This window comes from Coregonus clupeaformis, chromosome 10, assembly GCF_020615455.1.
Source record: "Coregonus clupeaformis isolate EN_2021a chromosome 10, ASM2061545v1, whole genome shotgun sequence".
NCBI classification, from domain to species: Eukaryota; Metazoa; Chordata; class Actinopteri; order Salmoniformes; family Salmonidae; genus Coregonus; species Coregonus clupeaformis.
In genome coordinates this window covers 18,519,473-18,535,609 of record NC_059201.1, presented here as the reverse complement: position 1 = coordinate 18,535,609, position 16,137 = coordinate 18,519,473, and the positions used below count along the sequence as shown (strand labels likewise).

At 43.5% G+C, this 16,137-nt stretch overlaps 1 protein-coding gene across 2 annotated transcripts in view; it reads left to right on the top strand.

The window, feature by feature from the left end:
• The window catches only part of LOC121575264 (zinc finger protein 385A-like), a 93,060-nt gene that overhangs the window by 52,941 nt on the left and 23,982 nt on the right, over positions 1–16,137 (top strand). For both annotated transcript variants that reach the window (XM_045223254.1, XM_045223255.1), the window contains exon 3: positions 2,827–2,937. In XM_045223254.1, coding sequence (XP_045079189.1) covers positions 2,827–2,937 — 111 coding nt within the window. The remainder of the gene's footprint in view (positions 1–2,826; positions 2,938–16,137) is intronic.

The following is a 16,137-nucleotide window of genomic DNA, read 5'->3' as shown; positions in this document are numbered from 1 at the left end:
ATGAATCAGGCCTTCATGGTCGAATTGCTGCAAAGAAACCACTACTAAAGGACACCAATAAGACGAAGAGACTTGCTTGGGCCAAGAAACACGAACAATGGACATTAGACCGGTGGAAATCTGTCCTTTGGTCTGATGAGTCCAAATTTGAGATTTTTGGTTTCAACCGCCGTGTCTTTGTGAGACGCAGAGCAGGTGAACGAATGATCTCCACATGTGTGGATCCCACCATGAAGCATGGAGGAGGAGGGGTTATGGTGTGGGGGTGCTTTGCTGATGACACTGTCTGTGATTTATTTAGAATTCCTGGCATACTTAACCAGCATGGCTACAACAGCATTCTGCAGCGATACGCCATCCCATCTGGTTTGCGCTTAGTAGGACTATCATTTGTTTTTCAACAGGACAATAACCCAACACACCTCCAGGCTGTGTAAGAGCTATTTTACCAAGAAGGAGAGTGATGGAGTGCTGCATCAGATGACCTGGCCTCCACAATCACCCGATCTCAACCCAATTGAGATAGTTTGGGATGAGTTGGACCGCAGAGTGAAGGAAAAGCAGCCAACAAGTGCTCAGCATGTGGGAACTCCTTCAAGACTGTTGGAAAAGCATTCCAGGTGAAATGGTTGAGAGAATATATATATATATATATATATATATATATATATATATATATATATATATATATATATATATATATATATATATATATATATATATATATCATATTTATATATATATTTTTTGCAGTGGCAGTCATGATTTATGCATGTAGGGAAACACTGAGTATTGACAGGGTACAGTACAGTACAGTGGTGGTCGGTGCCGTTTAAGATGAGGGAGGACGATTTTTACTTTTCATGAATTACAGCATATTGGATGACTGTCAATCATATTCCATTCACCCAGTTCAATGTAACATCGATAGGTTTAGGCTACTACATGATCCTCAAATGTTCCCTATACCCATCATGAGGTTGCTACAACCTACCCTATGAATGAAAGTTTACAATGTAGGTGCACACAGGTCAAGAGAAAAATTTGAGGTGACAGACAGTGAAACATGAACAGACAATGACACATTCCATACCGCCTTGCACACTGTTGCCTGCATCTAGCTGATCTAGGGTGTAATCATTAGTCCAACAGTTGCAAAATAGATTTTCTATTGGGCAAATTCAGTTATGTTTATCCCCGTTTCATTCCGTTTGCTTCCGTTTAAGGAACGTTTTTTCATCAGAATCGGCGGAATGGATATACCCCTGATCAGATAGCAGCCACATTGTATTCCTTCTCGCTTCTATGCACTCTCCTCCTCGCTTGTGGACTTCAATGCACAACACATCAGCTGTATGTGACCTGGCAAAAAAAACTTTCCAAACCATATCATAACACTACACACAGCCTACATCATTGTCACCATATTAGCTAAAGTAATGTCATAGTCAACATAGCTAATAGAACTAACATGTTAGTAAACCCGCTACAATCATGCAGTCAAGTTACAGTGTACAGTCAGTAAGCAGTTTAACACTTAGCACTGCATTTGCTAGCTAAGTAAGTGAAGCTGAAAGTGAAAAGAAATGATGAAATCTGTCTCTCTCTATCTCTCTCTCTTGCTTCTCCTTCATTTTGGAAGAAATTAATTTGTTCAAAACTGTTCAACTATTGTCTTTCTCTCTCTTTGAGTCAACTACTCACCACATTTTATGCACTGCAGTGCTAGCTAGCTTATGCTTATGCTTTCAGTGCTAGATTCATTATCTGATTCTTTGATTGGGTGGACAACATGTCAGTTCATGCTGCAAGAGCTCTGATAGGTTGGAGGAAGTCATCCGGAAGTTGTCATAATTACTGTGTAATTCTATGGAAGGGGGTGAGAACCATGAGCCTCCTAGGTTTTGTATTGAAGTCAATATACCCAGAGGAGGACGGAAGCTAGCTGTCCTCCGGCTACACCCTAGTGTTATCCTACAGAGTGCTGTTGAGGCTACTGTAGACCTTCATTGCAAAACAGTGTGTTATAATCAATTATTTGATGACAGGTGAATATATTTAGAATAGTTTTATCTAAAAAGGATAACTTTTTTAATGTTTTACAATTGTTATTTCTATGAAATTCACTGAGGAGGATGGTCCTCCCCTTCCTCCTTTGAGGAGCCTCCACTGGTACAGTATAGGACAGGGTTCTTCAATTCCGGTCCTGGAGGGCCGAAACATCTCTGTTTTTCATCGTCTCCTTCTAATCAAGGGCTAATTCAGACCTGGGACACCAGGTGAGTGCAATTAACTACCAGGTAGAAATAAAAAACAGAAGTGTTTCGGCCCTCCAGGACCGGAATTGAAGAACCCTGGTATAGGATAACATTTTAACTTCTTAGGCATACAGTTTACTTGATCCTCTTGTTTTATTGTTGGAGAGATAAACTAGTGTGTTGCTTTGCTGGACACAAAAGCCCCAAAACAGTGATGTAGGATGGGGAGTCTGTAATCAGGGCACTCTGTCTGTAATCAGGGCCCACCCAAGACCCAAGGCACAGACAGCTCCAGCAGCTGCTGCTGAAAAAACCATACTCTCCTGTCATCGTCAATCAGGGCTCTCTCCCTTTCTCTAATTCACTCACCCCTCTCTCTCGCTCGCTCTCTCCACCGATTTCCCCGCTATAGGGGCCTTTCTCAAAGTGTTTCATTAGATAGCCTAACTCTGCTACCAGTCCACCACCATGGCACAATAACCTAATATGTCTATCTGCTCCCCTACTCAAAGTAATTTGATTTTCTATATAATCCCTCTCCCCTCTGCCCCCTCCCCTTCCCCTCCAGATGGACCCGGTACAGAAGGCGGTGATGAACCACACCTTCGGACCCCCCATGATGAAGACCAAACGACCCATCATCTCTTGCAACGTCTGCCAGATCCGCTTCAACTCAGAGGTAAGGCAGTAAGGCACTATACATCCATCTATCCATCCATCCATCCCTCCATCCACAAATTCATCAGGCCATCCATCTCAGTATTCCACACATCCATCTATGCACTACATCATAACCTGACCTAATATCAGTGATTGACTGGACTGCTGGAGCAGGTGTCAGGTCAGAACTGTGTCTGTGATTTCTCGGCTCCACTTTTAGCCTTGGGGCAGCCCTGCTTATCTTACATTTTGCTGGCACTTCCCAGAAATGAGTTGTGAATATTATGCAACTGTGTTCTGGGGGGCTAGGAGACTACAGACCAGGGGCCTGAGATGTTGAGGTTGGATGGGGTGAGTGAGTAACTGTGGGGATATCTTAGAGAGGAAACACACCAGAACAACGTCCGGCCGAGTGCTTCTGATATAACGGATAGAAAGCAATAGAACAGTGCATCATGAGGATGGTCGTGATAGAGGGCTTGTGAGGGGTCAGTGAGGGTGAATGTGACACAACAAGCTGACCTGATCTGGTCATTGAATGAAAGGGAGAAAGTAGTGAATGATGACAAAGCACATTCCAGCATGTCAGTCTTGGGACAGGGCACCAACCCTAAAACAGGATGACTGAGGCAGCGTAACTAAAGAATGAAGTGGTTCAATTGCAGAGTGGGTTTAAGTGTCACCATAAATCTGCCAGCGGTGTTTACTGACACTTTCACAGTTGAAAAACAAATAAATCATAAGATATACATCCAAAACAATTATTTGGCTCCAGGGCTGGGCTAATTAGCATGATACAACCATGATGTGTGTGTGCGTGTGTGTGTGTGTGTGTGTGTGTGTGTGTGTGTGTGTGTATGTGTGTGTGTGTGTGCCCCTTGTGGGAATACTCGGAGCTGTTTGTTCCATCGGCATGGAAAAGTGATTAGGATCTTGGATGGTTCCGCACACATTCCAGTAGAGAGAGGGGGGTCTGACAGATGATAGGTGCTTTTGACACGGACTGCCTTCTGAAACGTACAGTCATAAAGACAGAAGCTCTCAGCTCTGTACACATAATTTAATGTGAAATCATCACATTATCCACTGCATGTCTTTATGTGTATTGTACTGTAACCACATACAAATATTGCCTCCCCTTCCTTTCTCTGTATATGGTCCTCTCTCCTTGCTGCTGTGTGTGTATTAGAACACAAACTCACTGTAAACAGATGTGGAGATATGGTCATATCTGAGGCTGAGTCGAGGCCTGATTTTCTGTTCATATACCCCTTCCTCTTCCCTACACAGATGGGAACGTTTGATCACCAGTAAGATGTAGTAAAACTGTTTTCCTGCCATAGACTGCATCAAGGTTATTATAGTTTTGTGTTTTTATATTGGTTTTATTTATATTCCTTTTAATTTTTTACATTGAAATTCAGTTTAGTTTCAGTTAGTTTTCAGACCTGATTTGCAAGTTTTTATTTTGTTTTAGTTGCATACAAATATTTATATTTCTCTTGTATATTATTTAGTTTTAGTTTTAGTGTTAGGGACATAAAGCATACGTGGGAGGCTTGGAACAATTTGTGTTGTATAGTTTTTATTTAATTGTTTATGTCACTTCTTTCTACTGGGCAACAATACATAAGGTGATTGGTCAGGTCATAGGTTAATTTAGGTTTAAATTATAAAGTCTATCTCAATGTGACTTGGAAGGAATAGTGGTGAGACTGGTGCAAAAGATATGGTGGAAGGAAACTCTCTCGCCCATGTTGAGACCAATCCTGCTTTTTAACTTTAGAAGTATGTTAAAAAAATCAAGTTAGCTTCCTAGACAGTTTTTTCCCTGTTAGCTAGTTTTAGCTAGTGTTAGCTAGTGATAGTGGTGCACAAGCAAGGCATATTTGGAACATTACCTTTTCCTGGCCACATTTACCCACCAGATTCAGTAGCTTGATTGTGTTTTCACATATAGCCCTCTTTAAAAGAACCGATCTCAGTCCTCTTTAAAGTGAACTGTGGGGTAAAAAAAAAAAGCTATTTGTATTCACACTGCCCTTGCCTTTGAATGAGGACTCAACTCCTTTGCCAGTTCACTTCACCTATTTTGTGGTCCGAGTCCTCTTTGCGTTCACATTGCTATGTTTAGAAAGGAACCAAGATCTTTTTCCAACATTCTCTCAATGCACTGTGGGTTTTTACAAAGTGCAGGACAAGCCATTCAATCAGAATGTGTTATCGGACAGCTAGATATACATTACCTACTTACATTTTGTAAGCTAATAGATTGCATTTAATTAAAATATGCGACATAACAATTGTAATCAGAAGATACTATCAACATGTACAGTAAATATTATTGGTAACAGAATAAATAGCAGAAGAATAACTGCATTTTAAATAATGCTGTAATCAAAAATGGTACACGGGCTACTGCCCCTTTAAGAGCTAGAATTGATTTTGAACCCTATGTTGTGATTCTCACCAAATATGTTGGTGTCTTCTCACACTATTCAAACCCTACAATCGAATAAACAGCTTATAAAGTTCTCTTAGCCTATACAGTGAGGAAAAAAAAGAATTTGATCCCCTGCTGATTTTGTACGTTTGCCCACTGACAAAGAAAAGATCAGTCTATAATTTTAATGGTAGGTTTATTTGAACAGTGAGAGACAGAATAACAACAACAAAAAATGCAGAAAAACGCATGTCAAAAATGTTATGAATTGATTTGCATTTTAATGAGGGAAATAAGTATTTGACCCCCTCTCAATCAGAAAGATTTCTGGCTCCCAGGTGTCTTTTATACAGGTAACGAGCTGAGATTAGGAGCACACTCTTAAAGGGAGACCAAAGAGCTCTCCAAGGATGTCAGGGACAAGATTGTAGACCTACACAAGGCTGGAATAGGCTACAAGACCATTGCCAAGCAGCTTGGTGAGAAGGTGACAACAGTTGGTGCGATTATTCGCAAATGGAAGAAACACAAAATAACTGTCAATCTCCCTCGGCCTGGGGCTCCATGCAAGACCTCACCTCGTGGAGATGCAATGATCATGAGAACGGTGAGGAATCAGTCCAGAACTACACGGGAGGATCTTGTCAATGATCTCAAGGCAGGTGGGACCATAGTCACCAAGAAAACCATTGGTAACACACTACGCCGTAAAGGACTGAAATCCTGCAGCGCCCGCAAGGTCCCCCTGCTCAAGAAAGCACATATACAGGCCCGTCTGAAGTTTGCCAATGAACATCTGAATGATTCAGAGGAGAACTGGGTGAAAGTGTTGTGGTCAGATGAGACCAAAATCAAGCTCTTTGGCATCAACTCAACTCACCGTGTTTGGAGGAGGAGGAATGCTGCCTATGACCCCAAGAACACCATCCCCACCGTCAAACATGGAGGTGGAAACATTATGCTTTGGGGGTGTTTTTCTGTTAAGGGGACAGGACAACTTCACCGCATCAAAGGGATGATGGATGGGGCCATGTACCGTCAAATCTTGGGTGAGAACCTTCTTCCCTCAGCCAGGGCATTGAAAATGGGTCTTGGATGGGTATTCCAGCATGACAATGACCCAAAACACACGGCCAAGGCAACAAAGGCGTGGCTCAAGAAGAAGCACATTAAGGTCCTGGAGTGGCCTAGCCAGTCTCCAGACCTTAATCCCATAGAAAATCTGTGGAGGGAGCTGAAGGTTCGAGTTGCCAAACGTCAGCCTCGAAACCTTTATGACTTGGAGAAGATCTGCAAAGAGGAGTGGAACAAAATCCCTCCTGAGATGTGTGCAAACCTGGTGTCCAACTACAAGAAACATCTGACCTCTGTGATTGCCAACAAGGGTTTTGCCACCAAGTACTAAGTCATGTTTTGCAGAGGGGTCAAATACTTATTTCCCTCATTAAAATGCAAATCAATTTATAACATTTTTGACATGGGTTTTTCTGGATTTTGTTGTTGTTGTTCTGTCTCTCATTGTTCAAATAAACCTACCATTAAAAGTATAGACTGATCTTGTCTTTGTCAGTGGGCAAACGTACAAAATCAGCAGGGGATCAAATACTTTTTTTCCTCACTGTAGATCAGATATTGCAAACAAATAATCTGAACTAAAAACACCACACGTTTTGGAAATCTGTTCATCCTTGACAATCGATAATCAGTAGGCCTAACCAAAAACAGTGCACGTTTTTTCTGCGAACCTTCACATCATCATCTTCTCTCTATTGTGGCACCAATGTGAGAGGGTTTATGGCAGGGGAAACGGTGTTGCAGTAGTCTAGTGTGTGGTGTGGGAATAATGACAAGCGAACCTGGGGAGCTTTGTGTTCACGTTGCCCTAGAAATGGGAACCGGACTGCGGAATTCAAGCGAACCGAATTTAAACTACCTCTTGAGATGGTCTCATTTTGGTTCACTTCGGGGGCTCTTTTGAAGGGTCCTTTGGAGTGTTCACACTGCACAAAAAATTAAGCGAACTGCTCTGAGTTCACAAAAATTGGCTGAAAGGGACAAAGTGGGAAAACACCCTGAACTGCATTTTCTGTCAGTCAATACTGGCCATTAAACATAATAATTTGCTAAACTAGAGACAATTAAAGGCTGAAGCTGAACACAAACCAGAATATCTGGATTTATAAAAATGGGCAATGCAGAAACAAGCATATCACACTGTCTACCAACAGTAATGTAATGTACGGCCACATGGGGTAATTATGAAATTGCAATTCATTCAAAGCAGCCACCAGCTACAGAGGACAGATTAGGCTGTCAGCTTTCAGCCCCGGCTCTCTCTGCTGCAAGACTGATGTCACACGCCTCTTGATTGTGCTGCATTGGCCATCGTCACCACTGCAGCACCACAAAGCTGGACACCTCTCTCTCTCTCTCTCTCTCTCTCTCTCTCTCTCTCTCTCTCTCTCTCTCTCTCTCTCTCTCTCTCTCTCTCTCTCTCTCTCTCTCTCTCTCTCTCTCTCTCTCTCTCTCTCTCTCTCTCTCTCTCTCTCTCTCTCTCTCTCTCTCTCTCTCTCTCTCGCTCTCCTCATTCTTGTCACTGTCAGTCCCTAAATAGACCCTACCCACTGGGTACAGACGTCAGTTCAACGTCTAGTTTTAATTTACATTTGGTTGAGTTGTCAACTAACGTGAAACCAAAAGTTGGGTGAAAAAACATTGCAACACATTGCAATTTTTGGAGGGAAAAGACGTGGAAACAACGTTGATTCAACCAATTTATGCACACTGGGTGCTTCCTTCTCCTTGTTCCACCTCTTCTTAAATGTTAATGTCTCTCCATCTCTCTCTCTCTCTCTCTGGCGTACTTCCTGTGTCTCTATCTCCTCTGCATTTTACTCTGTCCCTCGTCCTCTCCTCTCCTCTCCTCTCCTCTCCTCTCCTCTCCTCTCCTCTCCTCTCCTCTCCTCTCCTCTCCTCTCCTCTCCTCTCCTCTCCTCTCCTCTCCTCTCCTCTCCCACCCCCTCTGTCCTCCATCATGTTGCCTGTAGGCTATACAGTAGTTCTGGCTGCTAGACCAGTTCTCTCTGGTTCCTCTGCCTTTGTTGCTTTATAGATAAAACATCAAAGCCCCATCCTGCTCAGAGAGAAAAGGATTTCAGGGAAATTATCTCCTTCTCATTTTCTCTATTAAATCTTTTCCATGCTTCTTATTCCCTCGTTCATCTTAAATCCTACTTTTCATACTCTCTTTTCATAACCCTTCTCAGCCTATTCCAAACATCATTTACTATTTTATAACTATTCAGTTCTTCCCATGACTCCAATGACTCCAATGACCCTAAATATATTTTTCCTCCTTCCTTCTAATCTCTTTCTTGACTTTCTCTGCTCTGTCCCCTCTTCATGTCTCCCTTTCCATCTCCCCTCTCTGTTGTCAACTCTGTTCTGTTGTAATTGATAGTTGACCTTCATTGATCCCCCAAGACCCAAACACTGAAGGTCAGGAACAGAGCTTCAGAACCAAAGCTTTCCCTCAGAGAGGACCATCAAAGAGAGTGAAGGAGAGAGAGAGAATGAGAGAGAGAGAGAGAGAGAAAGAGAGAGAATGCGAGAGAGATAAGGGGTTTATAATCTGAAAGAGAGAGAGAGAGGAAAACAACAAACAGTGAAAGTAGAGTGGGAGAGAAGCAAGAGAGCGGCAATGACAGAGAAAGTGGAAAGAGAGCATCAAGTGTTTCTCTCTGTCTGTCTCTTTAGAGTACATAGCTGTTGCTGAGTGGCGTCTTTACAACCCTCCTTCTCCTTCATCTCTAATCTGTGGGCTTTGGGGAGCAGGAGTCTAAATAAGACCTTCCGAGGACTTGGCTTACACATGCAGGGCTATATGTGCTTCTCTGTCATCGCCAATCCGGACTGGGGCAATATGTGTACCTCTGTCATCAACAATTACTGCCTGGGGCTTAGGGAGGCATCCCTGACATCCCAGCAGCCCTCTAGCCTCGTTGATAACCCCCTCACCCACTCACTGCCTCCAAGCCCCAGCTCTCTTTGTAGCCTTGTAGCTGTCTACACACACACATACACACACACCCCACTGGCATAAAGCAGTTTCTCTAGATCCCAGCAAGTTTGGAGCCCCCCCCCCCCCCCCCACCCTAAAATAAAATACAATTGAATGTGTCAGCCAGACAGCCACTCACAAAGTATAGACTACTGATCGCTGTTCAAGGTGCTGAAATTGCGACATGTCTATGCGGCTGCATGCCTATCGAATCGATGACAAGCTTTTTGTAGTGCCAGGGCCTGTATAGCTTTGCTTTAGCTAATGAATACATGTTTATTGGTAAGGATATTTGGTCGTAATTTTCTCATGTTAAGCCTAACATTTCATGGTGGCAATAATGTATTTACTTAATTAAAGTTGGAATTAAAGTTAGAAATTCAAAAATTGCAGATTGCAACATTTATTTCCGACACAACAGCATACTAATCAGCTACCAATTTATTTTATTTTATTTTTATATACAACTGACCTGTATAGGGTACCTGAACCTGCATGAGCTGTCCTCCCCCAGTCTATTATTTACAAATAATACAATCAGTCCACCCTCAAAACACTAGCTTACTAGAGATTGTTTCATTATGCAGTGTACTATCTATAGCAATATACCGTATTTAGCTGCTATTTATAAACGTTTTATAAAAATTACACATCAAATAGCCTAACAATGAGGAAATAAGTAGTCGGCTTGTCTGGCTAGTAGCCTACACAAATGGGCTGCAATATTCAAGGTAAATTAAATTAAAACAAATTAAATCCAACTTGAGAGACTCCGCTGGTCTCCTGAAGTCTTCCTGAAGTCCTCCTGCGCAAATGTTTTCACCACGACCTATAGGTCCACCCAGATGTTGCTGCCCAAGCTGCTTTCTTAAGAGATGACAACAGCATGGTTTTCTTTCCAAAAAAAAGTGTATTTATAGCACATCAAATGCACTGTAGGAACTCCAATTAAAGGGATAGTTCAACCAAATTACACATTTACACATTGGTTCCCTTACCCTATAAGCTGCCTTTCGACAAGGTATGACAGCAATCCGTGCTTTGGTTTTATTTACCTGGCCACTGCTTCCAAGTCGTTGTTCTTGAGAAATCAAATAATGTGTCTGGTTGCTTCGTCTATTGCTTAATTTGCATCTTCACACTTTATGCTCTGTAATGAATGTGCTCTATCTTAAAAATGTGACTACTAACATGTAAGATTTTTGGGATTGTACTAACAGTGGACTAATAAACAAAATGCTAAAAGATAGTTTGAGTACAATATCCCTTTAATAGCACCTACCACCAGGGTTGGGGTCAATTACTTTTTAATTCAGTCAATTTAGAAATTAAACTGAAATTCCAATTGCCTCCTATGAGATAAAATTGGAAAATCAGTTTACTTCCTGAATTGAAATGGAACTGAACCCAACCTTGCCTACCACTCCATTCAGGAAAGCTGTGTCGAGTAACTTATGCTCGATTGCCTCCACATTCTGGACAGTATTCATAGGGAAATCAGCCCCCTCAGGTAGTGCTGCTGTCACTGTGTTACCATCTCGCTGCTTCAGTAGGGTACTCAGCATAGTGCCATGTATACTTTGGGTCTCTTTAATGTCCTTGAGTATGGTCAGTACTCTTGAGGTCATTGTTGGTCTCTTGTTAGTAGTGGTAGGGGTTACTCTCTTATTAGGAGTGGTAGGGGTGCTTCATGTCCAAATCACCCTAAAGTATCTAAATGTATTACCTAGCTCATGGATGGGCAACTGGCGGCCAGTGGACCGCCCCCCATTTTGTAGGCCCGTGGACCAATTTTTTGCAAAATGTTTTTAATATATATATATTGAACAAAAATATAAACACAACATGTAAAGTGTTGGTCCCGTGTTTCATCAGCTGAAATAAGATATCTCAGAAATGCTCCATACACACAAAAAGCGTATTTCTCTCAAATGTGTGCACAAATTTGTTTACATCCCTGTTAGTGAGCATTTCTCCTTTGCCAAGATAATCCATCCACCTAACAGGTGTGGCATATCAAGAAGCTGATTAAACAGCATGATCATTACACAGGTGCACCTTGTGCTGGGGACAATGAAAGGCCACTCTAAAATGTGCACACAACACAATGCCACAGTTGTCTCAAGTTTTGAGGGAGCGTGTAATTGGCATGCTGACTGCAGGAATGTCCACCAGAGCTGTTGCCAGATAATTACATTTTATTTTCTCTACCATAAGCCGCCTCCAACGTCGTTTTAGAGAATTTGGCAGTACGTCCAACTGGCCTCACAACCGCCCGGCCAAACTGAGCAATCGGGGGAGAAGGACCTTGGTCAGGGAGGTGACCAAGAACCCGATGGTCAATCTGAGAGAGCTCCAGAGTTCCTCTGTGGAGATGGGAGAAACTTCCAGAAGGACAACCATCTCTGCAGCACTCCACGAAATAAGGCCTTTATGGTAGTGGCCAGACGGAAGCCACTCCTCAGTAAAAGGCACATGACAGCCCGCTTGGAGTTTGCCAAAAGGCACTTAAAGGACTCTCACACCATGAGAAACAAGATTCTCTGGTCTGATGAAACCAAGATTTAACTATTTGGCCTGAATGCCAAACGTCACGTCTGGAGGAAACCTGGTGAAGGTTTCCCTACGGTGAAGTATGGTGGTGGCAGCATCATGCTGTGGGGATGTTTTTCAGCGGCAGGGGCTGGGAGACTAGTCAGGACTGAGGGAAAGATGAACGGAGCAAAGTACAGAGAGAGCCTTGATGAAAACCTGCTCCAGAGCACTCAGGACCTCAGACTGGGGCGAAAGTTCACCTTCCAACAGGACAACAACCCTAAGCACACAGCCAAGATAACGCAGGAGTGGCTTCGGGACAAGTCTCTGAATGTCCTTGAGTGGCCCAGCCAGAGACCAGACTTGAACCCAATCAAACATCTCTGGAAAGACCTGAAAATAGCTGTGCAGAGACGCTCCCCATCCAACCTGACAGAGCTTGAGAGGATCTGCAGAGAAGAATGGGAGAAACTCCCAAAATACCGGTGTGCCAAGCTTGTAGCGTCACACCCAAGAAGACTTGTTTTGTCATTTTTATAAATTTGCAAAACTTTCTACAAACCTGTTTTTGCTTTGTCATCATGGGGTATTGTTTGTAGATTGATGAGGGGGGAAAAAACTATTTAATGAATTATGTAATAAGGCTGTAACGTAACAAAATGTGGAAAAAGTCAAGGGGTCTGAATACTTTCCGAATGCACTGTATATCATTGTAAATTTGGGAACAAAACATTTCAGCAAGTCCTCTGCATAGTCGCAGTATTCTGAACATAGAGCTAGACTGAGGAGAATTCTCATAGCAACAAACAAAAGCATGAGGTTTCTGTACTGGGTCCTTGGCAGCCTATTGAATAACAACAGGCCCTGTATATAACACAAATTATCTTAATTCTGTATCTTTCCAATGACTGAACTCTGACAGTGATCTTGGTTTTCTTGAGGTTCCTTGGCAGATTGTCTCATCGACTTCATGTGTTCAGAAATAACTGACAGAATACCTGCAGACACCCTACACTTCAAGGGTCCCTTAATCCAGATAGATATGCTTTCTGACAATCTCCAAATAAACTAAATGCATATAGTCTAGAACAAAACTTGTAACTAACTCTATGCCTAGCCCTTGCATTGGGGAAAAACCAGTGTGGTGTTCTTCATGTACCATTTAATCAAACTGTGAATCTGTCCTGAGTGCTGCTATCATTTCTGGATATGTCATCCTACCATTTAAATATACACCTTTCTGTACACAGCGTTCACAGCCGTGGTAGCCTGTGTGACCTTTGACACATATAAGATATGCCCTGGCTGGTGCGTCACACATAAAAGCGCCAGGAACAGTAACTGTATAGTGTGTTTCATTGTATTATAAACCTTTCTGGGTGACTACTTTCAAATCTAGAAATTTTTCCAAATACTCGTGGACTGAGCTGAGTTTATTTAAACCTGAATATAAAGCTATCAAAAAAAACATTTGAATCTGGAAGATCTTTTATTCTGCCTAATATGGGCCATAACTGTACATTTGAACTTCTAATTAATGGCAGTCAATCTACTAAAAAATATTATGCAACAATTTCAACGATTTTACTGAGTTACAGTTCATATAAGGAAATCAGTCAATTAAAATAAATAAACTAGGCCCTAATCTATGGATTTCACATGACTGGGCAGGGGCGCAGCCATGGGTGGGCCTGGGAGGGCATAGGCCCACCCACTTTGGAGCCAGGCCCAGCCAATCAGAATTATTTTTCCACACAAAAGGGTTATTACAGACAGAAGTACTCCTCAGTTTCATCAACTGTCTGGGTGGCTGGTCTTAGACGATCCCGCAGGTGCAGAAGCCGGATGTGGAGGTCCTGGGCTGGCATGGTTACACGTGGTCTGCGGTTGTGAGGCCGGTTGGATGTACTGTCAAATTCTCTAAAACGACGTTGGAGGTGTCTTATGTTAGAGAAATTAACATTAAATTATCTGGCAACAGTTCTGGTGGACATTCCTGCAGTCATTTCCCTCAAGAATTTCCCTGTATTTAGCGCCATCCATCATTCCTTCCATTCTGACCAGTTTCCCTGTCCCTGCCGATGAAAAACATCCTCACAGCATAATGCTGCCACCACCATGCTTCACTGTGGGGATGGTGTTTTCGGGGTGATGAGAGGTGTTGGGTTTGCGCCAGACATAGCGTTTTCCTTGATGGCCAAAAAGCTCAATGTTAGTCTCATCTGACCAGAGTACCTTCTTCCATATGTTTGGGGAGTCTCCCACATGCCTTTTGGCGAACACCAAACGTGTTTACTTATTTTTTTCTTTAAGCAATGGCTTTTTTCTGGCCACTCTTACGTAAATCCCAGCTCTGTGGAGTGTACGGCTTAAAGTGGTCCTATGGACAGATACTCAAATCTCCGCTGTGGAGCTTTGCAGCTCTTTCAGTGTTATCTTTGGTCTCTTTGTGTTGTGGTGAGGGAGGCCCCGCTCTCTCCTTTCCCAGATGTTTAGTTCATTTCATTCCGATCTCCTTTGCATTATTGTAGCCATTTTCTGCAGCCTGTCAACTATGCCTCTGTCTATCCTTGTTCTCTCCTCTCCGCACAGGCTATACAAATGCCTCACACCACGTGGCTGCTGCCTCTCTAACCTGGTGGTCCCTGCAAGCAACACCCACGTGGAGTTACAGGTCTCAGGCAGCCTCTGGAACTGCTGTTCTGCTGCCAACATGGCAGAGTTCATCTCAGCCTATGCTACCCTCCAATCCCTCAACTTCTTGGCGCTGACGGAAACATGGATTACCACTGAAAACACTGCTACTCCTACTGCTCTCTCCTCGTCTGACCATGTGTTCTCGCATACCCCGAGAGCATCTGGTCAGCGGGGGGGTGGCACAGGAATCCTCATCTCTCCCAAGTGGACATCCTTTATTTTTCCCCTGACCCATCTGTCTATCTCCTCATTTGAATTCCATGCTGTCACAGTCACTACCCCATTTAAGCTTAATATCCTTGTCATTTATCGCCCTCCAGGTTCCCTTGGAGAGTTCATCAATGAGCTTGACGCCTTGATAAGTTCCTTTCCTGAGGATGGGTCACCCCTCACAGTTTTGGGGGACTTCAACCTCCCTACGTCTACCTTTGTCTAATTTCTCTCTGCCTCCTTCTTTCCACTCCTCTCCTCTTTTGACCTCACCCTCTCACCGTCCCCCCCTACTCACAAGGCAGGCAATACGCTTGACCTCATCTTTACTAGATGCTGTTCTTCTACTAATCTCACTGCAACTCCCCTCCATGTCTCCGACCACTACTTTGTATCCTTTTCTCTCTCGCTCTCCTCCAACACTACTCACTCTGCCCCTACTCAGATGGTAATGCACCGTCGCAACCTTCGCTCTCTCTCTCCCGTTACTCTCTCCTCTTCCATACTATCATCTCTTCCATCTGCTCAATCCTTCTCCCTCCAATCTCCTGATTCTGCCTCCTCAACCCTCCTCTCCTCCCTTTCTGCATTCTTTGACTCTCTATGTCCCCTATCCTCCCGGCCGGCTCGGTCCTCCCCCCCAGCTCCGTGGCTTGATGACTCATTGCGAGCTCGCAGAACAGGGCTCCGGGCAGCCGAGCGGAAATGGAGGAAAACTAGACTCCCTGCGGACCTGGCATCTTTTCACTCCCTCCTCTCTACATTTTCTTCATCTGTTTCTGCTGCTAAGGCCACTTTCTACCACTCTAAATTCCAAGCATCTGCCTCTAACCGTAGGAAGCTCTTTGCCACCTTCTCCTCCCTGCTGAATCCTCCTCCCCCTCCCCCCCATCCTCCCTCTCTGTGGATGACTTCGTCAACCATTTTGAAAAGAAGGTTGACGACATCCGATCCTTGTTTGTTAAGTCAAATGACACTGCTGGTCCTGCTCACACTGCCCTACCCTATGCTTTGACTTCTTTCTCCCCTCTCTCTCCAGATAAAATCTTGCGACTTGTGACAGCCGGCCGCCCAACAACCTGCCCGCTTGACCCTATCCCCTCCTCTCTTCTCCAGACCATCTCCGGTGACCTTCTCCCTTACCTCACATCGCTGATCAACTCATCCTTGACCGCTGGCTATGTCCCTTCCGTCTTCAAGAGAGCGAGAGTTGCACCCCTTCTCAAAAAACCAACACTCGATCCCTCTGATGTCAACAACTACAGACCAGTATC